Source organism: Ascaphus truei, chromosome 1, assembly GCF_040206685.1.
Source record: "Ascaphus truei isolate aAscTru1 chromosome 1, aAscTru1.hap1, whole genome shotgun sequence".
In the NCBI taxonomy this organism is placed as follows: domain Eukaryota; kingdom Metazoa; phylum Chordata; class Amphibia; order Anura; family Ascaphidae; genus Ascaphus; species Ascaphus truei.
In genome coordinates, this window is record NC_134483.1 from 469,236,528 (window position 1) to 469,262,547 (window position 26,020).

Genomic DNA, 26,020 nt, shown 5'->3' on the forward strand with positions numbered 1-26,020 from the left:
TCGCCATTTTTTGGAGAAAATCGCGCAGAAAGCAGCAGAAAATGGCGAGTTCCGAAAAACGCGCCAATTTTTCTTTTCTATTTGTAAAACTCGCCTCGCGGCTGGCGAGAACCTCAATCTCGCCAGTTTTAAAAATATCCGTATGCAGAGAGGCGCGAACGGCATCTAGCGGCTGTTCGCGCCAATAAAATGGCGCGATTGTCTCCGTTTTGCCTCGCCAAAAAAAACTGCCGCTCGCGGCCATTGCAAAGGGAAAAAAAAGGCGCGAATTTGTTTTAACACATTTCTGAAGCGCGCATCTCGCCAATTTAAACTCGCCACACGCATCCATGTTAAACATAGCAGAATTCGCACTTTTCTGCATATGGAGATTAAAACTCTCCAAAAAAGCTACTTTTTAATAAATTCGCCAATTTTAAAATTCGCTGCTCTCTGCATAGGCCCCTAAGTCACTAATTGAGCCACCTGTGCTGAAGGAGGGATATCCTTAAAACCTGACCTGCTGATGATCCTTCATGACTGAGTTGGCCACCCCTTGTGTAGACATTATTAGATATTCTAGGTTCACGTGAAATACGAATAAGCATGTAGTCTTTAAAAAAATAAATTAAAAAAAAGAAGATTTAAAAAAGAATTGCAGGGTATGGTTCATATAAAAAAATAGAAGTACCATTGAGTACCACATGGGCCTCCTTGCAAAGCGTGTTCCATCTAATCCGTTCTGCCATCCTGTATAGCGTTTGAATGCTCACAAACATCTTCTGCAAGTGAACCGAGATTTTAAAAAAACTCTGCGCTTACATCTATCAAAAACTCTCCTGTACATCCTCTCAAACAGGAGTGGCCAACTCAAGGGCCGCCAACAGGCCAGGTTTAAGGATATCCCTGCTTCAGCACAGATGGATCAATCAGTGGCTTAGCCAATGACTGAGCCACCTGTGCTGAAGCAGGGATATCTGTAAAATCGGACCTGTTGGTTGCCCTTGAGGACTGGAGTTGGCCACCCCTGCCCTAAAAGATTTCCCAAGCTACTGTACAATGAATCTGCACTTCTTCACTAACAATATGGCTAAGAGAACCTTGAACGAGTGTACTGTACATCATCAGAATTCCAATGAGATGCAACAAAGTGAACAATTCATGGAGTTGGGCCGAGTTTGTAGTGAAAGGGCATTTTAAGCCATGTGACGTACGCATCTCCAGGTTCTGAAGGACTTTTCATAATAAAAAAAATGTTAGTACAGTATAACTTTGCAGTGTATTACCAAGACAGTTTCTGTCACTCATCTGTAACATTATCATGTATCGTATCTAAAGTTGTAAATACATCCAGTATACGCATCAAGTCCAAAGTGGTATAATTCTGGGGCAAAAACATGGAGCTATATCTATCTATCTATCTATCTATCTATATAATATATATATATATATATATATATATATATATATATATATATATATATATATATATATATATATATATATAGATAGATATATATATATACATAGATATATCGATATATATATATACAAAAAATCCAATTACAATCAATATATTAGTTTTCTTTGATATACAGTATCTGGTGCAATTGTTTTGCTCCAGAATTGCACCTGTTTTGCCTTACTACAGGTCTAGTTCAACAGGATCTCCATATGAAGCATGTGGCATCCACAGCACCTCTCCACTTATGGTATATGGCACCAGAGTATAATTTTTTATATACAATACTTATATACACATCTTAGTTTGAAGTCCAGGAGGAAACCGCAGAGAATTTTGATACAATAACTTGAACAGTAAAGAAATGGAATACACAACCAACTTAGGAAGTGATCAGCCATCAAGATGCATGTTTTTGTGTTGATTTGCTCTACTGAAGATTGGATTGTCATCCTCAAACACCAATAGAGAATGTTCTATGTTCTCAAGTAAGCGGTGCTGATCTTCCTGCCCATCGAGGAGTGTTTGTTTTTCTTTCTTTACACTCAGAGTTATCTGGCTCCAGGTTACATTGGTGTTCTTAAAAGAATGCAGTAAGAAAATGCCAATGATAATGGTCAGGAATCCACTCAACGTCCCAATCACATCACTTATGTCCATGCTGTTCCATTCTTTGAACAAGATCACAGAACAGGTAACCACCATAGTAGTAAAGAACACATAATAAATAGGAGTCACTAAAGACGTATTGAACACATCCAGCGCTTTGTTGAGATAATTGATCTGTATACCCACAGAAAGAATGAGGGTGACCAACAAGATGAAGAAGAGTGGGTCCTTGTAAACAGGTCTTCTCTCTATAAATTCATTGATGGCAATTCCCAGTCCCTTGACAGATGACACAGAGAAGGCTCCAATGACAGAACATATGGCTATGTACACAAGAATATTGGTTTGACCTTTCTTTGGAGCGACAACAAAAATAAGCACCAAGGAGACCACAATTACAACTGCAGCAAAAATAATGAAACCTGTTGGAAGAGAATACAAAAATAAGATCACACATACAGTACAATCGGATCACAAATCATTAGTAATTCATCGGAAGGGAAGAGGAATCTTTAGGGTAGATGCACAAACCACAGTTAAATCATGGCTCATAATGTCACGTTAACTAAAATCAGTAACGAAAGTCATTTCCCCTGAGATTAACACATGTTCAAAAAGCTACTTATATGCAAAAACAACGGCCATTCTGTAGCTCATTAAGACAGAGATAGTGAGAGAGGGGGTATTGCCTTTCTTGCATATACAGTACAGTAGGGCCCCGCTTTATGGCATTCCGCTCCTACAGCGTTTCCCAATGTATACCCATATTCATTAGTTTCAGCGTTTGTTCCGTTTTTCCGGCGCTTTTCGGCATGACGTGCACAGTAGCAAAGTATCCGGCTGTCACTACACAACAGTTTTAGTGCGTGCGCAACTTCTTGTCAGATGCCATTTGTCAGCGAAACAGTCGGTTTGCAGCTCTGCATCTCTGTTTTCAAAAGGTACAATACACTACAGTAGGGCCCCGCTTTACGGCGAATTCCACTTTACAGCGCGGCCTGGAACGGAACCCGCCGTATGAGCGGGGCCCTGGTGTACATGACATACTGCCAAAAAAATGACATACTGCTAATAAAGTAAATTAGTAGGGAGCTAAGGTCTGTACACAAACTTTGAAAAGAGTTACAGTTTACAGATATAGCGCAACTGTAGATTTGGAGCCGTAACTACATCAGTAGCCATACCCATGTGTTAAATTGTGTGGCAAAAACATCCCATGTGATCACTGTCCAGGATCCCACAACATAGTAACTCAAAATATTCTCAACAGGATGCAGGTACTATAAAATATACTGCCAACAATCAGGCAGAACAAGAACTTTTGTTTTGGCAAAATCCACACACAAAAGAAAGGGCAAAATGTTTTGGAACGGATTTTGTCAGGTGCCAAAGGAGAGTGAACAGGAGAGGCATTATCCATTTCCCAGGGTGTGCAGCATTCTTTTGAGAATATCTGGATTATCAGTAAATCTGATTTATATTGACCTTTTTTATTATTATTCAAAAACTACTAACCTGGATCTCTTAATTTCATCTCCATGTCACGTAGGGAGGTGACTTCCTCCTCCTGAGGAGCATGAATGACCATCATAGTGGAGCCCAAAATACACAGCAGACACCCCAGCTTTCCATGGATGTTCAGCTTCTCATTTAGGAAATAGGATGACAGCACTGCACTGTTTAAACAAAGACCGAAACTTCAATTAGCCAAGATACCTCATATAGTAAAAAAAATACCCCTGCACTGCTGTAGAGTTGTGCTACTCAGCAAAATGGCTAATGCTTCGTGTAGACGCAATAATATTTTTATGACAGATAGGTTTGCCAGGTGGCTTCTCCAAAAATACTGCACACAATGGTGAAAGGTGCAACGCGCTAGACACACACACACCCATTTCACCTCTCTCCGCTCCATGCTGTTTCCTCCTCTGCTTTGCCCCACCCCCAGGCTCCTGACACCTCCTCCTGATTGGCTGCATTACCCAGCAGCAGCCAATCAGGATGGAGGAAGCTGCCCAGCCCCCTAGCAACAGCCCTGCTCTCTCCCTGCTCAGGGAAATCCCACGGCCCCACAAGCCAGTCAGGTCACTATTGTATGTCCAGAGAGGTAATACCAGACATATACATGTCCGGTATTACCTGTAACTTTTTACTGGACAGTGTCCAAATACAGAACAGCCCGGTTCAATACTGTACACCTGGCAACCCTAGGGCAGACCAGTGACAAAAAAAACTGGCCTGTCATTCTTATAGAGTTTGTCTGGTGCATTGGTGTCTGAGGTTTTTTTTTTTTTTTTTAACAAAATGGTTTTCTCCTGTGGATACAGCTGTTGTATCTACGCTGATGACACTATCATTTATTTACAATTGACCTTACACCTACAATCCAGTTAAAAATGACAGAGTGCCCTTCAGTCTTCTGCCTGTTTAGCCCTGTGTCACCTTAAGTTTAAAAATGGCTAAGACATCCTCATACCTTCCAAAACTTTCCCCAGTGTTCCCTTCTCCCTTTCAGTCAATAACATTACTAACCACCCAGCCTCACAAGCACACTGCCTAGGGCTGCGCTTATAGTGCCTTGCCATGGCGACGCAACGTCGCTCCGAGACAAATTCATGGACTCTGTCGCAAGCGCTTATAGTAAGCGAGACGGCGACGTCGCGCCCAAACATTTTGAAGCTGGGTAAATTAGATTTTTTAGAGACAGTCGCCACACGTGACTGTCTCTAAATCAATCAAATTGCGCGGCCCGCCCCTTTTAGTGACGTTACTGGCCTGGTCGCCAGCGACGTCGCTAAAAATCAAATTACAACTTTCGCCAGTGGCGACGGGTGCCGTCATCGGTCGCGTTGCCAGCACTATAAGCGCGGCCTAGGGGTTACATTCGGCCCCTCCCTTCCCTTCTCACCACATATAAAAACGCTGTTACTAAATCTTCCCATTTCTTCCTTTACAACATTGCTAAGATGCCCCCCTTCCCACAACCACTACAACACGAATGCAATCCATTCAAAAGGCTTCTTCTTCAATCGTCTCTGCTCTTCTAGGCGTGTATCTCCTTCTGACATCTGGAATTCTCTCTGCTGGCTTCCTATTAATCTCGGTATAAAACTACAAAATTCTCCTCCTGTCCTTTATGGCTCCACACTTCTCTGCACCTCAATATATCTCAACTCCGATTTCACGTTAAAAACCTACTCGCCTCTTCAACTCAGCTCAAGGTTGTCTCATCTTTGGACCTTTTACCGCTACAGTCCTCTCCATCCCAAACCTTTCTTACCAACTTCTCCCTACCTACAGTATGAAACGCTCTTCCACCCAACATTCGTCAAGCACCGTCACTTTCCGCATTCAAAGCCCGGATAAAAAGTCACCTCTTGAAAGCATTTCATTACACTACCTGCGCCTCTACTACTGACTCCAGATGCGCTTTACCTTCCTAACTGCACTTTTAATAATGCATTTTTACTCTTACCGTTTCAGTAAGCCTCCTAACATACCACTTAGATTGTAAGCTCCTCGAGGAGGGGCGTACCTTTGCCTTGTGTTGTAATGTACCTGTTGCGCTTATCCCCAGGGTTTGTACTTTATTTACCATATATATTGTCCTTTTGTAAAGCGCTGCATAAACTGCGGTACTATATAAACAAAATGATACATGCATAACGTACACGTAGTAATAATATTTGTATTATTAATCACCTTTCAAACCCTTCCGCGGAATTCAGATAGCCACCCCTGTGGTGGGGTCCGAGCAGGATTTTGTGTGTGGAAACAAATACATTACGCTATTCCCCTAATTATATGTTGGCAAACAGAGGTACAGATCCGTAAAGTGATTTGTCCATTACCACGCAGAATAGGTGTAAGGTTACATAGTAACAAGGTGAAAACATGTTCTGTATTCTAATGAATGGTACATGATAATTATGCACATTTCGCTGTACTCATTAAAACTCGATATCTTAATTAAAAAAAATTAAAAAAAATTATATTATATATATATATATATATATATATATATATATACACACACTATATATATATATATATATATATATATCACACACACACACACACACACACACACACACACACACACACACACACACACACCATAGGATTAACGCGGTGGGGGGGCCCATTCGGAAGCATGGACCCCCATTGTGCGATCGCGGCAGACTCCCTCTGGCACCGCCCATTTTTGTTTCTTTGACTGTGGCAGTGACAGTGACTCTTACAACAAAGAAGCAGAAGTGGGCGGTGCCAGAGAGTCTGCCGCGATCGCACAGTGGGGGGCCCAGGCTTCCGAATGGGACCCCCCCACAGTGTTATTCCTATGGTGCTGGGACACCGCAGTACATGACCAAAGCAGTGCCCGTAGTGTAACAGTGGTGGAGAGCCCTCCGACCCACGCACGACATGTTTGTCCAATAAAAAGTAACCGGGACCAATTGTGCTATTTACCAACGAGCAGTTGAATGGCCAATACTGTGCAGTGAGGGCTGCCACACTATAATAAATCACTTTCCCCTCTCCCCCGAGCAGTTTCTAGTAATAACACAACTATCCGAATTAACTATTATTATTGAAATAACATTTTACACTTGGTTAAAATAACATGCGTCAGTGAGGAACACCCTCAGCTCTATTAAGTCAGAATTTTAGACAGAATGAAAAATAATAATCATGATTTATAATTTGAATTTTTTTCCCACTTCATTCATTTTCCTTCTACTTACCATATAAGAACACTCAGTGCACCTAAGGGGGTAACCAGAGTTGCTGGGGCAAAAGCATAGGCAGCGAAGTTGGCAGCTTCTCCTCCTCCCACTGAATGGAGATAATACATATCAGAACATTAGGGGAAAGTAATCTGGGAGATTGAGGCGGAGCACAGCTGTAAAAAGATTGGGGCCAACACCAAAAGATGAGGTTAAAAATAAACTTTAGTCACGGCATATATGAAGGGAACGCCAGATAAAACCTCATTACTCAGGACTTTATTTGAATTATATGGTTCTTTTATCGAGCACCGATATAGCACCGATATTTGGAACTTGTTTCTATATACTCATATCAGAACACTATGTAGCTGGATAAAGGGAACAATGGTCTGCTGGCTGCTACAAAATGTCACAAGACAACAGGTCATATGCAGGTGTGTTGTAGTCAACTGTGGAGTTGCTAGGTTTGTTATCCAATTTTTGCTGGAAAAGGCCCATATTTGCTAGGCCCGGGTGCTTTAGCAGGTGAGGAAGAAGCTGTAACCGGAATGCTTTGTCAAATAAAGGCTTCTTATTATAAACTACAAAACACCTGGTGCCCATCTGTACCATCAGCATGTGTGCCCAGCCTGTGCGGACCATCACCCTGGATGAAGGGAATGCACCCTGAGTAGCCACAGGACACACACGTTGTAAACTCACTTACAGCTGGGCAGGGAGGGGTACAGTAGTAACTATTATCTAATGCAGGGGCGCGCAAACTTTTTGCTGCGCCCCCCTCCCTTACCTCGCGCGACAACAAATGACGTTGCCGGGTCATGTGATGTCACGTTACCCGCGATGTCATTGGACGCGTGCGACGTCACGTCACAGGACTACGCGGTGTCATTTGACGCTGCGTTACCATGGACACGAGTCCTGACGCTGACAGAGACAAGGTACATTTAGAGTTGTGGGTGCCTCACGTGACAATCCCCCGGCATTTAATTTAAATGCCTTGGGGGAAGAGCGTGGGGGAAGAGCGCGGGGCCCGTGCAACGCCGCACCACCGCAGAAAAATCTCGCGCCCCCCACTTTGAGCACCGAATTTATTATTATTTATTATTTATTGCATGGATTGCTCCTTTAAAACAAAGCATGCATGTTCTAGTTCTGGGCAGGACAATCACTCGCTATAACTGCATCTCAATTATGACCCAGATATGAATGCAATGTTAAAGCAATGTTAAAGTGAGTAATCCAAGCGGGAGAATCTATTCCTCTTTGTAACAGGGACTTATCCCTGTTGAAGAAGCTGCCTCTAAATCCAGCAGGGAGCTGGTTAAGTGCAGCCAGCCAATTCACCAGACTCCACCTGCCTAATGAGAGCTCCGTGAAAGAGTGTCATGTGAGACACCGGAAAGAGATTTTTCTCAGTACACAAGGGTGCTGACAAGAGGAAAGAGATCTTGAGTGCACAGAAGGACTGGACATTGAAAACAAGACAGAAGGTGACCAGACCTCTTTTCCTGGATACAGGACCCAGTTACCTGCCAGAGTCTGGACCCTTCAACACACCAAGACACCTGCACACCACTGGCCTGAAGGGCCACCAGCTTTAAAGGTACCGCTGAGACTTTGGGGTGTGGGGGGTATACTGGTAAGGGGCGTTTCTCCCCAGTCTTACAGATAGAGACTGGGGAGTGAGTTAGTCCTTACACAGGGATAGGTGTTTGTTGTTTTATGTATATTTTTGTTTGCTGTTATTTAAAGGAACAGGAAATACTGTAAAGCCTTATATTAATTTCACCCTAAAAACAGTCTTCATTTAGCATACCTCTGAACACATCTCTTACACTCTTTAAAAAAAACATAGGATTGAAGCAGGTGGTCTCCGAAGCTGACCCCCATTCATTTCAGCTTTAGGGACCCCCTTTCTCCAGAGATACTTACCTCTGAACGGGGTGCGGGTATTTTTCTGATTAAGGCTCCCGCGTCACGTGGGCCAATAGGAAGCCTCAACAGGTGATGTCACGGCTTCCTATTGGCCCACAGGGCACGTGAGCTTTGGAAAGCGGCCATTACATTATCCCTCGCTAGTCAAGCGCAGCGGCAACCGGCACCCCCTACGGAGGCAAGTATCTCCGGAAGCAGGGTGTACCAAGAACGGAAATGAATGGGGTTCAGCTCTGGAGTCACAGTTTCAAGGGTGGATTAGATAGATTAGCAGATAGATTAGATAGATTAGCTAGATTAGATAGATAGATAAAATAGATTAGCTAGATAGATTAGATCGATTCGATAGATTCGATAGATTAGATTAATAGATACATATATATATATCTTGGATTGCTGCACAGTGCAAAGCATCTTCATGCTAAAAAGGAAACAATTACATTGGACATGCCCAAACGAATTTGCATTGTGACCCACCTGAAACTTTTATATACCTGCAGGAGATACTTACTTGAGAGTAATCCTGCCCACCACAGCCATTCCTTCAGATAGGAGAATCCACCCTGTCCTGAAAAACAACATTTTTACAATGAGTTCAGTAACAGATTCTTGTTTACATACTGGCCACATTTTTAAAAGGTTCCTATCGACATGCATTTAAAAGGTATTCAGGCCACTCGGACTGCAAATGGGTTAAACATTAACATTTAAAACAAAATCAACAGGTTCAATAGCAACACTTATCAGTTTTTCAGCGTCGTCACGAATACATGTGGGGAGAATTACTTGGCACATAATTGCCAAGATCCAATGTCAAAACTCTTTGTGTGTCCTTCATTAGGCCCTGGACATGTTTGCTGCGTGCTTGCGGAAGCGTGCTGACGCGCGCTCCCGCTCAGCACTGAGCCCCTACAGCCGCAATTAGAGCGGCTTTAGTAGGGGCTCACCTGCGCTTCCGCGCGCTTGCGGAAGCGCAGGTCTTGGGGGAATTTAAAATTCCCCCCTTGCCAACGAGACAGGCCGGTCACGTGAGCAGTTCGCCCAATGAAGGCGAACCAGCTCCGTGACGTCACTGGCCCGCCCCCGGCCAGTGACGCGCCCGCCCCGGACCGCCCCCTGACGGCTGCTGAGAGCGCTTGTGGTAAGCAACCGCAAGGCCAGGGAAAGCACCTGCTTTCCCTGAGCCTCAGCGCGCCTCAGCACGCCAGCGGTAAGTGTGTCCGGGGCCTTAGACGTGCACTTTAATGCAAGGAGTTTTATGACCCTGCAGCACTGAATGGGCTGACATTTCATTGATACGCGATACAGTATATTAAAGATATAGGCCCATATTCATTAAGCAGTGCTATTTCATAAAGCACATTCTAGGCTCCGGAAGGTGCATTCTGGTATATGGTAGTGGAAATGGTGGTGAGCGCAACGGTCACTTTTTTGCATTCTTCCACTTTCCCTCACTGTTGGCACAACCCTACACTCTTAACGGATATGGAGCGCCACTGTAGACAACTTGTAGACACTACACCTGCAGGTATTGTTCATACTTCATTTAAACCGAAGTCACATTTCTATCCCTATCAGTGTAAAAGGGGGTTACATCGATACATTTTACACCCTTGTCTTAAGTGACTTCGAGAAATTATGTACAGATACATCATTATGAAGAACAATCTCAGCACAGGTGAAATCCAAGCCTTAAAAGAGTAAAATCGATAACATTGTAATACGACAGGCAGACAAGGAAGGGAGCATAGTCCTTCAGAATCGTGTTGACTATTTGTTGGAAGCGGCTAGATTACTTTCTGATCTCAATTCATATAAGGTGCTTTCCGATGACCCTACACTAATTTTTCAATCGGAGTTATGTTCCCTGCTCAGGGAAGCGATGGCCAATGGCATCTTGACCAGGGACGAATTTAAATATCTTTACATCCCCAATCAACGCATACCAGTCTTCTACCATCTCCCCAAGGTGCACAAAAGCCATGTGGATCCACCTGGGAGACGCATTATATCAGGGGGTGGAGTTAATGACATCGAGCGTGTCCAGATATGTACAGTTGTGTGAAAAAGAAAGTACACCCTCTTTGTATCCTATGGTTTTACATATCAGGACATAATAACAATCATCTGTTCCTTAGCAGATCTAAAAATTAGGTAAATACAACCTCAGATGAACAACAACACACGACATATTACACCGTGTCATGATTTAACAAAAAGAAAGCCAAAAATAAAGTGGTGACGTCTTCGCAATCGGACTGGAGAGAGGTGCCTTGCACTTCCCTGCAGCTGCAGCCAGCTGAATCCCTCGCTACTGGGGCTCTACTATACGCACAAGAAGTGCCTGTGAAGCACTGAGAGGAGCTGGGACGCCTGAGGCATTAGCTGTATGCTGCAACGAGGATCCTGTAAGTGCATTTCCTTGGGATCATTGTTTTAATAAATTTGCCATATTTTTTATACAGTCACGCGCTATGAAGTTTGCGCTTCTTTTTCATTATATATACACCACAGAACGGTATCGTCTATTTATTTTTTGAGATATATATATATAGACACGCAGCTGCAGATGAAAAGGTGACCCCTGAAGCAAGCAGCACACGTGGAGAGTCTGAGATCCATGCAAACAGCAAAGAAATCCCAGCAGCAGTGTTCCTGAATCCCAGTGGTGGATTAAAGGCTTATATTTGGCTGATTAAGTGTAAGTGTATATTTTACCACCTTAACTCTGAAAGTAACAGACATACTGCCCTATGATATTTTTCTCTTTGTTTCTTTCCTGGCTTATTTGCGCCTAGGTCACTTCTTCTCTATATATATATATATATATACTGAGTTAAGTTATGGTGAGTAAAAAAAGTGACAAAAACCCTCCACAGGAAAGCAAATATGCAAATATAGCTGTATGCTCATCTGCATGTCTTAGGCAGGTCTGCAACCCAGCCTTTCCCCATTATCACCCAGCATACAGCATTTCCACTGCAGCAAGGGATTCTGGGAAATGACATGCAAATGAGCACACAGTGTCACTTTTTGCCTCAATAACCATTTTTAACATGGTTCCCTATAGGCTTAAGCTTGCTGCATGGTCACAGCTTTGAGCAACCATGTTAAAAATGGTTATTGAGGCAAAAAGTGACACTGTGTGCTCATTTGCATGTCATTTCCCAGAATCCCTTGCTGCAGTGGAAGTGCTGTATGCTGGGTGATAATGGGGAAAGGCGGGGTTGCAGACCTGCCTAAGACATGCAGATGAGCATACAGCTATATTTGTGTGTATATATATATATATATATATATATATATATATATATATATATATATATATATATATATATATATATATATATATATATATATATATATATATATATATATATATATATATTGTAGGTGGGTTTTTTGTATGCATTTGGGGGGGTGGGTGAGGTTGTATATATTTGGGGGGTGGGGATTTTTTTTGTATGTATTTGGGGGTTGGAAGTTTTTTGGTATATATCTTGTGGGGGGAATTGTGTGAGGGGGAGGGAATGAGTGAGCGTGGGGTAATTGACTTGATGGAGGAAGAGGAGAAAGGGGGTGATTGAAAAAAAGAGGGAGTAAGAGTGAGACACGGGAGAGAAATACATGCGAGGCGGGAGAGTGAATGAGGGTGAGATGGAAGGGAGAGAATTAAATGGGAAGAGGGGGGAAAGAGAGGGGGCTCGTGAGGTATGAAATGGGGGGGGGGGGGGGCTCGCAATACCGCCGACACGGGGGGGGGGGGGGTCCAGCTTAAAATGTTTGTCCTGGGCCCCACAATTTCTGTTGGCGGTCCTGGAGATCTCTCTCCCAAGCAGGGGGGGGGGGGTCTCCGGAGCTGAACCCCATTCATTTTGGCTCCGGAGACCACCCTGCTTCCAGAGATACCTACTTTTGAAGGGGGTGCGGTTATCGTTCTGATTTTTTAAAACTCCTGCGTCACGTGTACCAAACTTCCCTCTACCCTTCTCACAATCAAAAGCTGATACAGATAAATTAGGTAAAAATAATAATATGGTGATAGCTGAAGACACAAGACAAAGGTGACCTAACGTATAAGTGGTGACGTACGAGTAATGTATGAAGGTCTCAAATATAGGGTATAAATATAAGTCTTCGGGCATTATTTTCTTTGTATTGCGCTTGCCAGGGAGGGTACTCTCAAGTTCAGGGTGCCCAATCTGACTTAGTACCTCGTTACCATTAAATTAAAACAACTATTCTTATATCCCACATCGGAGGCTGATTGAAGAGGTTTGAACTAATCTTTTACTGCAACCCTCTTGGCAATAGCACTGTAAAATAGAATTCGCACATTACAGGACTAGTTTAAAGTTTTATTAGCCCCCCCCCCCTAGTTTAAACATTGTACTTTTAAACTTTTCATGAACAAAACATTATTTTATTTCTTACCAGCTCTGGTGACTCCTTTTTCAGCCAATCGCAAGAGTCCTTTTTTTTTCATTATGAAACTCGAGCCAATGAAAAGACTGGAAGATGCTGCCAGTGCTAGCCCTATGTAGAGATTGTATTTGCTTCCGAAAGATGTTCCATTGTCCTGTCCACTGGCATTTCTTGAATAAGGGATAAAAGATGGTGGAAGTTCTGACATGTTCATTTTCTGGCTCAATGCGTGCGAAATGTTGGAAGGACAAATCAACGATAATGCCGCTCCTACAGAGGGAAACAAAAAATACACAATATACATCAGATATTTCATCGCAATGGATCCAAAAAGAAAAAAGTACTTGCCCTGCACTTCCAGTATTTCTGAACAAAGAGTATATCTGAAAGATGTACAGTATTTGGTGACGCTGAGTATATTTGTGACGGGATCCCCCACAAACCATTACTAGTGAAATCTATACCCTGGTAAAGGATAAAACACACTTGTCCATTTAAACAGGCGCCTCAGACCATTTATTAAGTACATAGCAGACTATTAAAGCACAGTGCTTTGTGGTAGAAATAATACCCTATTTTGGGGTTCCCAATTCCAAGCCTTAAGCCCCGCCAAACAGGTCAGGTATTCATGATATCCCAGCTTCAGCACAGGTTGCTCAATCAGAGGCGCAGTGGAAGACTGAGCCTCTGTTTGAGTCACCTGTGCTGAAGCAGGGATATCCTGAAAACCTGACCTGTTGGCAGGGCTTGAGCACTGGAGTTAAGTCCACCATATATATATATATTTTTTTTTGAAGAAGAAGGGTTCATCTACACCCCAAAACGTTGTGCTTTAATAGTTTTTTTATATACAGCCCTTAAGAAATGGTCTGAGGAACCAGTTTAAACAGATGAGTGTGTTAAGCTTTTACCTGGATAAATCATAATGGACCTGTTGTCTATGTGATTGAATGCTGCATCATTCTCACATTATATTGAAAAAAAAATATTTGAAAATCGACGCAAATGGATGAAAATGATGCAGCAAATTGCTAGTCAAAAATGATTTAAATCAGAGATGAAAACTAGTATATTGTCTCTGAAAGAAAAATAAAATGAAGTGTTATAGTGGTATACCAGGGTAATACAACCAAATTGTGTGAAGGTTGCAAGTGTGCCAACCTCAGTTGTTGCCTCGTCGATCAAGCGCGAATATTAAAAGGACATTAAATACCAGAATGAACTGTGCTCATCTGTGGTTAAATCACAGTAGTGTGTGCCGAACAGTGATACACTGTTGCAGTATATTGCCACAATTGGCTCCGTTATGTTTCCGAATGTCCTTACTTGCAGTAGTATACAGCCGTTAGCCTGATAGTGTGGGACCTAAGAACCTGTGGGGTTAAAACGTGGTTAGTTAGCCCCTTGAATGCGGTGACTAAACACTCCTAGTGATCCCTAGGGTACTATTAAGGTGAGTAACTATTGTGGAGAGTAACTGTCATCCTCCTGTTACCTTTTAGTCTTGTTGTATACCATTGTTTGAGAACGTTTGTGTGGTTTGAACTAGTAGTGTGCGGCACATTAGTTCCCTAAATACCAGGAAAACAACGATCAAAGTTACAGTATAAACCTCAGATGAACTGATAATATGGTTATTATTGATTATATATTTCCACTTTTCAAAGCATACTTTTTTTTTTCATGTGTGTGAAGGAGGGTGGATTTATTACGTCTACCCTACCACGGTTCTTTGGGCAGAGCAGTGTCTCGATAACAGAGACTTGCACTGCCAACTGATTTCCTAATAAAAACACCAGGTTCCCTCTAGTCCCTGTTTTCCACTTTTACCTCCGTTGCAGGGAGTTTGATGTCGGGCGAGCATGCCGCTGCTGGGCGCCGCCATGCTGATCATGCGCAGCGAGTTGCACATGCGCAGATAGATCCCTAGTCCGGCAGCCATGTTGGGATTGGAGCGGAAGTTCGCACATGTGAGGTGTAAACACACGAAGTGGCAGCTAATTGTAGGAGGCGTTTAGCAGGGACTACAATTCCCATGAGTCTTAGGGAGGCACCATGTGACTCACGAGAGCCAATAGGGCTTCCAGAGTCTCCTGCTCAGCGGATTGATACATTTGGCGCGCTCCTCGGAGCTGGGACAGCATAAGGGTAGGGTGTGTATGTGCAGGGAGCCAGTGACCCCTGCACTAGGCCAGAGACTCCCTTAAGCCCCAGCTAGGCCCCGACTCCCTTGTGTAGTTTGAGGTTGGACAGGCACTGCCTCTTCTAGCTTCACTAGTGACGGGCACACAGTTGAACGCTGCGCAGTAGTTGCGGCCTGTGCTCTGGGAGCAGACCACCACGAATTACATAGAGACTCTCTACAGTGTGGGACACTCCAACCGGATACCACCCCACGCGGAGGCACCGTGGACGAATTCATCGCAGGATCAGTGGATCCTGTCTGTTCTTCTGTCGGCGCGCGCGGGTGCTGGAGCACCCGGCAGGTACATAACTACACCAAGTGCACCAACCTTACACCTAGTCAAGTGGGCAGCGCTGTCTCACACATGGGGTTGGATGCGGGACTCAGAGGACACGGTGTTGGGAACACGGTGGGGGAAGGTTACGGCTGTGCGAGGCTTGGCATGTAGCTGTACCTCATTAGTGTTTATTAGAAATGTTTATGATATAAGTGTTGTCCATGGTTATGCCAGTTTATATGCTGATAGTAAAGTACTATTGTTTTACTACATTGCTGTATATTATTCATATATGTTCTACTACATTGCTGTATATTATTCATATATGTTCCTGCACGGGGTTATCCCACATACTTAGGATCCCGTACAGGTGGAGGCGCTGTCACCTATCGAATCAGGTACACCCCAGGCTCCGCCTCCCCTGTGACTCACTTAAGCTGCAGGAGGTGGGGAAAACCCATGATTACTCCTGGCATGTCTGTTCTTACCAGGACTTATTGCCAGGAGGAGGCAGACTGGTAGCCATAAACGAGCCCTGGCTACATATACATACATACATACGTCAATGTTGGCAGATGGCACTCACGTGTATCATAGTTATGATTGGTGCTTGTCCCGTAATAATACGATAAAGTATCCTTACCGGGCAGACCTTTTTCAGTAGACTTTCCAAAAAGAATGAGACAGCACACAAATTAATCCAATTTCAAGATATATTGCAGGTAAATGGCACACACATCGACATTTCAGTCCTACAGACAAGACTTTTCTCAAGGGAGTGGATTTATTACGTACACACACAAACACACACACACACACACACACACACTAGCTGATACAAACAGAGCTCAATTGCAGCCTTCGCAGATCCCCTATTTCAGGTATCTCTGGAAGCAGGGGGATCCCGGAGCTGAAATCAAACGCAGTTCTCTTCTGGAGACCCCCTGCATCAAATCTATTAAAAAAGCTGTGAGGACTGTTCCTTTAAGTAGAAGAAGTGCAGAGACAGGAGAGGACGCAGACACTGAGCCAATTCAGCCACACCCAAACATGAAAATATTCATACAAACATGACAGATACTAAGACTATCATTAAAATCTTCCCAGCTCTGGTGACCTGGAATGTTTGGACAATGAAATCATTCAGGCATTTTTTTTTTACATTTTTCATACATAGTTGTGTGAAAAAGAAAGTCCACCCTCTTTGAATTCTATGGTTTTACATATCAGGACATAATAACAATCATCTGTTCCTTAGCAGGTCTTAAAATTAGGTAAATACAACCTCAGATAAACAACAACACATGACATATTACACCGTGTCATGATTTAACAAAAATCAAGCCAGAATGGAGAAGCCATGTGTAAAAACGAAGTACACCCTTACTGCTTCCATAGGAATTAAGATGCCAAATAGCAGACAGGTGCTGCTAATCAAATGCCCTTGATTAATTGATCAGCAAGTGTGACCACCTCTATTAAAGCCAAAGTTTTAGCATTTTGCTGGTCTGGAGCATTCAGGTGTGTGTTCACACAATGCCAAGGAGGAAAGACATCAGCAATGATCTGAGAGAAGCAATTGTTGCTGCCCATCAATCTGGGAAGGGTTATAAGGCCATTTCTAAACAACTTAAAGTCCATCATTCTACAGTAAGAAAGATTATTCAAAAGTGGAAAACATTCAAGACAGTTGCCAATCTTCCCAGGAGTGGACGTCCCAGCAAATTCATCCCAAGGTTAAACCGTGCAATGCTCAGAGAAATTGCAAAAAACCCAAGAGTTACATCTCAGACTCTACAGGCCTCAGTTAACATGTTAAATGTTAAAGTTCATGACAGTACAATTTGAAAAAGACTGAACAAGTATGGTTTGTTTGGAAGGGTTGCCAGGAGAAAGCCTCTTCTCTCTAAAAAGAACATGGCAGCAAGGCTTAGGTTTGCAAAGTTGCACCTGAACAAACCACAAGACTTCTGGAACAATGTCCTATGGACAGACAAGACCAAAGTGGAGATGTTCGGCCATAATGCACAGCGCCACGTTTGTCAAAAAACAAAATACAGCATATCAGCACAAACACCTCATACCAACTGTCAAGCACGGTGGTGGAGGGGTGATGATTTGGGCTTGTTTTGCAGCCACAGGACCTGGGAACCTTGCAGTCATTGAGTTGACCATGAACTCCTCTGTATACCAAAGTATTCTAGAGTCAAATGTGAGGCCATCTGTCCGACAGCTAAAGCTTGGCCGAAATTGGGTCATGCAACAGGACAATGATCCCAAGCCCATCAGCAAATCTACAACAGAATGGCTGAAAAAGAAAATAATCAAGGTGTTGCAATGGCCCAGTCAAAATCCAGACCTCAACTCGATTGAAATGCTGTGGCTGGACCTTAAGAGAGCTGTGCATAAACAAATCTCACAAACCTCAATGAACTGAAGCAACGTTGTAAAGAAGAGTGGGCCAAAATTCCTCCACAACGATGTGAGAGACTGATAAAGTCATACAGAAAACGATTACTTCAAGTTATTGCTGCTAAAGGTGGTTTTACAAGCGATTCAATCATAAGGAATACTTTGGCTTCTCCATTTTGGCTTTATTTTTGATTAATAAATCATGTAATATGTCATGTGTTGTTGTTCATCTGAGGTTGTATTTACCTAATTTTAAGACCTGCTAAGTAACAGATGATTGTTATTATGTCCTGATATGTAAAACCATAGAATTGAGAGAGGGTGTACTTTCTTTTTCACATCACTATGTTTAGAGAAGTAGTATTTCTTAACCCTTTACTTAATATACCTCAGCCAAGGAACGTATTACAGAAAACCAAACACCCATAATAAGGACATTCAGGTGTGTTATTCCTAACATCTGGTCTGGCTTAGGTTCCTCAAGGAGATTTGAGAAAGTGATTGAGAAAGTTACCTTGAGAAAGTCCTGCGGGATGAAACGCATTGGTGCGTGATCCTATACCATTGCCAAGCTGATTATTAAAGGTTAATATATTTTTTCCCATGTCTGGAGTTGCCCTTATTTTTGCATTTTGGATGCTGTGAGCTGTGCTCCTTCTCTCTTCTACCTACCTGGATTCTTCTTCTAAGGACTGCACGCCGAGGAATCCACTCATCTGGAACACAACTAGTCAGGTAAAGGGCATTAGCCCCTCTGTCGTTACCTTTCTATTGCTGGACTGTTTCATGCCATACCCCAGTGGTGAATCAATGTATATTGGAGGCCATATATTGGTGTAGCTGTGTGGGCACCACCAGGTCCCTATTCTCACCCTGGGAAGTTCATTCTTGTCATCATGTTATTGTTCCTGGATTCATTCAATGAGACTTATGTTTTGGTGAGCTTACTGTGGTGATGCACAAATATACCACATTACCGTTATATATTATAGATGCCGTTATATATATATATATATATATATATATATATATATATATATATATATATATATATATAGTACCGAGTTAAGTTATGGTGAGTAAAAAAGTGACAAAAACCCTCCACAGCAAAGCAAATATGCAAATGTAAATACAACTGTATGCTCATTTGCATGTCTTAGGCAGGTCTGCAACCCCACCTTTCCCCATTATCACCCAGCACACAGCACTTCCACTGCAGCAAGGGATTCTGGGAAATGACATGCAAATGAGCACACAGTGCCACTTTTTGCTTCAAAAACCATTTTTAACATGGTTCCCTATAGGCTTAAGCTTGCTGCATGGTCACAGCTTTGAGCACAGCTAGGGCCAAGGTGCATACCCAGAAAACCACCCACCCATACTGTATATATATTTATTTATTTTTCCCCCCATTCAATATGTGCATTAATACAATCTGCACACAGTGATTAGCTAAGCTGCAGATCCGTTTTCCCGTGTAATCGATTGCTTGCTCAGGGTTATTTATTCAGTTCTTGTACAGCATTTTGGGCAATGTAGTCTTGGAATATGATTGGTTTGACAGTCACTAAATACAACTGGTTCACTGCTAGAGAGAGGGCGGGGCTGTCACTCTGTCAGAAGGGGGAAGGGGGCTGTCACTTTGGAAATGCTTCCAGCATTAGACAGTGAAAATGTCTTTAAAACTGATTTTTTTTTTTAATGCTACAATTATTTTCTTATAGTACAGAAATGATTTATATAGATAAAAAAAAGAAACGAAAAGAAAAAAAATGCATGTAGGATATTGCTTGAACTGCTGCTTTTAGGGTTCCAGAACCTATTTTCCCTACACAAATACCAGTGGATCTGCCTTGCTGCTTTTGCATGGCATCTGTCCTTATTATACAATAAGTGCTTTCATTTCTTCTGTTTGGAAGAAGGTACAGATTCCTCCTACCAGGGTCGGAGCTCCTTACCAATCCTCCAGTTAGCACAAAGTTATAATACACCTCAGTGTCAGTCTAAACTTCACTCTCCACTGAAGAGGTGATGAGTGTCTATGGCTGACAAAAATAGATGTGCCCCATGGCACTTAAATGTGTCGGCCGCCTCCTTGGTGCCGACCTCCATCTCCTTTGGAATCCCAGCGCCAAATGACGCCGCAGACGTAATTTGTGACAGCGCACGGCGTCACAGCATCATTACGTCATTTAACGTTGCAACGTCACATTGCCATGGCAACGAGGCACCATGTGACATCACGCAGGGGCATCCGCAGCGTCATTTGACGCTGGGTTGCCAAAGTTGATGGAGGGCGGCACCAAAGAGGCGGCAGGACACATGTAAGTGCATTCCCATTATCTTCGATAAAGGACACTTTTTGTCCGAAACGCGTCAGAGTGTTTGTCCCCGTTACCATGTTGCCACAATAAAATATATTTTTAACCCACACTCTGCTGGTCCCCTTCTCTACTTGCTGTGCACCGCTGCTATCCTAGGATTCCCATTAGGCTTGTAGGCTTGAGAGCGCGGCAAATGTATATGGGGGCAGAAATGTATGGCGCCCCAGGCCTGGGCATAACGGGAAATCTGCTACTGTATGTATGCATTATTATTTTTCACTAGGGAATTAGTGTACCCACAGTTTTCCTTCATGGTAAGGGAACTTTGTTACTGGTGTAACGTAGCAAGTCCATCCTGCCTCTCTTTTCCCCCTGTCACTTAAGTCCCTAGCAGTCAAGGGCTGTGACAGGCAATCCTGGGGGCTTTTGACCCCCTTATGTTCCCTTTGAGTGACAGAAGTGTGGTGGTGACTCATGGCCTGGTAACAGCATATCTGGTATAGGTACAGACCCCGAGTCCGCCCCTTCTGGTTCCTCAGAAGGTAAGAGCCAAATTTAAATCAGTCTGTTCCCCTCCTTCCTAAGAAGAGGATGTGATTTCCCCCTCCTCCCCTCCAGGGAGTGGGAGAGGCCAGTCAGGCCGCAGGGCTGACTAGCTTGAATCATCAAGGCTCCAGACTCATGAGCAAGCGCCATCCAGATGCCTGGGATCATCTGAGACCCTAAAGACGCTTTGACACCATCGGATGCAGTGATGCACAATAAAGCCCCTGTTCTATGTTACACCTGCCTGGAGTCAGTATTTGAGTGGAGTGTAAGAGTGCTTCAGAAGGGGACTGCCTCTGGCACTTGCAGAGTCCACTGAAGCTAGAGGCGCTGGTTCGGTGCCAGAAGACATTACAAGCCTGTCCTGATCGCCTTTCCACTAAGTCAGCATGGACAGGGTTAAAGAGGCAATCCAAGCTGTCTTCTTTTCTTTAGTACAGGATTGAAGCAGGGGGTCTCCGGAGCTGAACCCCATTAATTTCAACTCTGGGGACGCCCTGCTTCCGGAGATACTTACCTACGTAGTGTGTCCCGGTAGCCACTCCAGAGTTCACTACAGTATGGCTGCTTTTCAAAGCTCCTGGGGGCCAATAGGAAGCCGTAATGTCATCCAGTGCGACTTTCAATTGAACGGGGGTTTTAAACTGGCACCCCCTTCGGAAGCAGGGGGCCCCGGAGCCGAAATGAACGGAGTTCAGGAGACCCCTTGCTACAAAGCTGTATTAAAAAAATGAAAGAAAACAAAAACGGCTCGGATTGCTCCTTTATCATGAGGAAAAGACAGACAACTTCAAAAGACCTAGAAATATCAGCACCCCTCCCCAAACCCCCCTGATGCATCTCTGCTTTGGGTGTCTGTTTGCTATGCAGCTGATATCCCTTTAACCTCAGACTCTCTGAGATAACACCCGATTCGCAGCAAAGGCGGCAGCCATGGGATATCAGCAGTTTACTGCTGTTACAGCTGCTCTGTTATTGGTCTTGTGTAAAGTATTTCAGATGTATATTGAAGCATTTCCATCTTCACACATTAACCTGCTCTCACAGCTCTACCTCCTCAGAATCCCACTCACTTCTCCCCCCAGCCCCCTTCAAGTAACAAGCAGTTATCCGAAAGACACCAACCTTCTCATAGCCCTGTACCTTATGTTTCCACTTACCCTTCCTTATAGATTGTAAGCTCCTTGGGGCAGGGTCCTCCTTACCTACTGTTAAAATGTATGTTAATGTTTGTTATTATTGTTTTAATACTAATAAGTCGTTAAAATTGAAGATTCTGGACAGCCCGAGCGTGGAAAGCAGACTGTATATGTTCGTTTAAAATGACATTTGTCTGATTTCCATACAATTTTTGCAGACTGCATGGCCATAATAAAACTTCTTGGGGGGGAGAAGGGGAAGGGGGGGGGAGAAGGGAAGGGGGGGGGGGGGAGAAGGGAAGGGGGGGGGGAGAGGGAAGGGGGGGGGGGAGAAGGGAAGGGGGGGGGGAGAAGGGAAGGGGGGGGGGAGAAGGGAAGGGGGGGGGAGAAGGGAAGGAGGGGGGGGAGAAGGGAAGGGGGGGGGAGGGAGAAGGGGGGGGGGGGAGAAGGGAAGGGGGGGGGAGGAGGGGAGAAGGGAGGGGGGAGAAGGGAAGGGGGGGGGGAGAAGGGAAGGGGGGGGGAGAAGGGAGAAGGGAAGGGGGGGGGGAGAAGGGAAGGGGGGGGAGAAGGGAAGGGGGGGGAGAAGTCCTTTTCGAACAGTATGGAGATGTGATAAGAGCTGAATGACTATCGCAAGATCCAAAGCGGTTATGCACTTCTCAGAGTTTCAAGAAACAGGAGGACCCATTACGGATTACACTTTACAATCTAGCCTGTATGCCACCAATTTTATATAAATCTTTCCCTTTCCAACTGTGATGCAATACTTAAAAAAAAAAAAAAAAAATCGAATACACACACACACCAGTAACTTTCCAAGTTCTGCATTCCCAAAGATAAACCAGTGCCAACATAGCAGTGATAAAATGGGAATCAGTTAATTAATAGCTCTTTTATATTAGGATTTGGTCTGTTTGACAAATTACACTCAATTCAGCGTTCCAGGTAATTAACCCCTTTGCTGCCACGTCTCTCTGGTGGGGGCTAAACGGACATTTAACGAAGAGTTGCCTCTGTCCTCATCAATGCAGATCAATTTGTATTACCTCACTATACCTTCCAACATGTTGCATTTTCCATTACACTGTTCCAACCACTTTCAATGAATCACCTGGACTTGCCCTGCCTAGAACAGGATTGTGTCCACATTAGCATAGCCGTTTCTGTGCAGTTTCTGTGCGCAACCCAAACCACACCTTCCCAGTCATCTTACTCATTGCCTGAGCTCACCTGTCACTTGTTACCGTGTGTCACAGCAACACAGAAACCATGTAAATGGCAGTTGTGTGTCACCACTATGCAAAGAAACAGGTGGGATAACAAAACAGAGTGAAATACACAGCTTCTGTTACCAGGGATCCTAATCTGAAGAAAACCAAATGTCAGAAATCAGTATACCACTATATTTACTTGTATTTCCGCTCTGATTAAGGGATATGACACGGTCTGCATTTTAAAAACTTACCTACATCAGTGGCGTTCAGCCAAACCTGTACTGCAGTATTTCCATAGTCCCACATTTGTCTAAAAATAGTAATGAATAACTACAACATAAGTTTAAAATACCTGCTTTAGCAGGTGATGCCAATATGAAATGACCTGTTTTTGAAGTGAAACTTCTTTAGTGGCACCTAGTCATGATGGGACAAAACTGGAGAGATGGAGACGAAAATGCGAAACGGAAATGACGTCACGTAATGGCCGCCGCTCCCCCCACATGGGCACTGACATGCGGCGGCGTCGATAGCCGCCGACGCTGCTCCTAACGGCCGCCGTTCCCCCAACACGCCCGCTGCCATGCCCCGCATGCGCACTTGTGATGACGCCGCTGACAGACGCCATGCATGCACAGAAGCGGCTGGCAGCGGCGCCATTCCCCCCACACGCCGCCGTGTCCTTACCTCTGCTGGGGGGCCGGGGGGGAGGAGGAGAGAAGGGTGGTTGACTCCAGGTCAGGGGAGGAGGACAGCGGTGGGTCTGGCCTGTGGATGCTGAACACCCCCTCCCCGTACCTCGGAGGAGGGAGGTGGGCTGGCTCAGGGACGGGGGACTCAGGGACAAGGACAGCTCAGACAGTCCCCAGCAGAGAGAGACACACACACACACACACACACACACGGAATTCCCAGTTACTATAAATATAGAAGTGCAAATAGCTAAAAGACGTGTTCTAAGTCAAACTTCTTTGCGTTTTGGCACTGAAATTGTATTTTTTATTTTTCATTAAAAATATCATTCTTACAAATACAATTTCTGTGACAAAACAGTGACAAAAGACAAAGAAGTTTCACTTACTATGCGCGTGCACAGCACACACAGCTTTTCTTTTTTCTTTTAACAAACATGATGCTCACAACCTTAGAAACAGAAGTGAAGAAAAAAGATGAACTGAAGATGAAGCCTAATGCGCATTCACAGAGCAAAAGTGTCAAAGAAAAAAGTACAACATAAATGTCCCTTTTCAATGATCTGCACCGAATTAACACAAAGGCTGCTTCAGTAGGGGTGTCACTAACCTGGGTTACAGAGTGTTCCTGCAGGCACAGTGACAGGTCCCGTCTCTCCTGTACCTCAATCCCAGGTAATGTAAACCCCCTCTGCGCCTTCTCCCCTTTTACTCGGATCAGTTTGATGCCAGAGGGAGCTGTCATACTCTCACACTTCAGCCCAACGCTGCAGACCTTCCCCTTTCTTTCCCAGTCTAGTCAATAGCTGCGTGAGGTTAACACCCACTTAAAGTCACAGTAAGATCAGGAGATCCCGTTTGTACTTCACAGGTGCATTATTCTCACATGCCAGCAATGTATTAAAAATAGGGATGCTGATTTTCGGTGTTTCATTTTTGGTAAAATCGTTGCAAAAAATTTATTTAAAAAAATATATATCTGTTTAAGTTTTAACAATGAAAAAAATTGACACAAATTTGAATTTGATCATTTATATGTGACCTTATTTTTTTGTTTTCATACAACCATGGGGGCTGGAAGTAGGGGTGCTGGGGGGCTGAAGCCCCCATGGGTTTATACATTTTTACATTATGGCAATATATTTATGTTACTAATTTTGTATTTTCAATGTTTTTCAGTTAAAACCTAAGGCTGCGGCCCCGCTGGCGCTGACCGCGCTCATGCTTGAGAGCGGTGACGTCACCAACTCTCTAAGCATGAGCGCCGGGCGTCCTGTTTATTTCGCAAGCGGGGTGGGGGGGGGGGGGCATTGGGGGCATGTTGAGCGCGCTTGAAAGTCACTTTTCTTTGTCTCCTCAAGCGCCAAGCTTGGGAGAGCGTGCGTGCGTGCCCGCGCCTGAGCACGCACCGTACGAGCGGGGACGTCTACATTACAAGAACAAGAAGAAAAAACAGCAAGCGCCAAGCGCACAGCACGCTCAGCACCAGCGGGGACGCAGCCTAAAACCGAAATGCCTCATTATAAAGCAGGGACGTTTGAAATAGTGGAAAGGGGGGGGGGGGGGGGATCCTCAGGCGCATCGTTCTGCTTGTAGATTAAATATCTGGTCTTGATTAGATGACTGATCCTCTGGTGTAGATGGGGGGGAGGGTGGGGGAGAGGGGGGGAAGGCTCCTCTGATGATACCTCAAACAGGGAAAAGGAAAAAGAAGGGGAAAATAGTGTGATACCGTTTATTAATATAAAATAAATAGAGATTAAAAACTCACAAGCGGCCAAACAATATTGGCATAGAGAGGAGATATGTTCAGGCGTCCCTCTAGGAGATGGGTAGTCTTGTGTGGCCTCTGAGCTACAGTAAGAATCAATTTTCAATTTCAGATCCAATCTGTGTATCCTTCCATCTGTAGGTAGTAATGTGGCACAATTTCATGACTTGCCCATGTCTCGAGCTAGACCCCTCTTCCATTGCCGAAAAAATGGTCACCACTTTATTTATAAACAACATGATAAATATAACATTTATCCCAACTAGGGACACAGCCAGATTGCTCCGCTAACATCTTCTACAGTATCCAGACCTGGAGGGATA

General features: G+C 44.0%; 1 protein-coding gene across 1 annotated transcript; it reads right to left on the bottom strand.

Annotated features, from left to right (window-relative positions):
• Positions 1 to 1,528: 1,528 nt before the first annotated feature.
• Positions 1,529 to 24,703, bottom strand: NIPAL1 (NIPA like domain containing 1). Its single transcript, XM_075578600.1, has 6 exons — positions 24,537 to 24,703; positions 13,147 to 13,407; positions 9,224 to 9,280; positions 6,793 to 6,883; positions 3,566 to 3,726; positions 1,529 to 2,472 (listed from the first exon to the last, which is right to left on the bottom strand). The coding sequence occupies exons 2-6, from the start codon at positions 13,349 to 13,351 to the stop codon at positions 1,835 to 1,837; spliced, it is 1,152 nt and encodes a 383-aa protein (XP_075434715.1). The 5' UTR covers positions 13,352 to 13,407; positions 24,537 to 24,703; the 3' UTR covers positions 1,529 to 1,834.
• Between the last annotated feature and the right edge of the window lie 1,317 nt (positions 24,704 to 26,020).

Coding starts and splice junctions, on each gene's coding strand:
- NIPAL1 (XM_075578600.1), bottom strand. CDS start 13,351: ATGAACATGTCAGAACTTCCACCATCTTTTATCCCTTATTCAAGAAAT. Junction 6,884..9,223: donor GTGGGCAGGATTACTCTCAA/GTAAGTATCTCC, acceptor ATCTCCATTCAG/TGGGAGGAGGAGAAGCTGCC. Junction 2,473..3,565: donor GATGAAATTAAGAGATCCAG/GTTAGTAGTTTT, acceptor CTCTTCCAACAG/GTTTCATTATTTTTGCTGCA.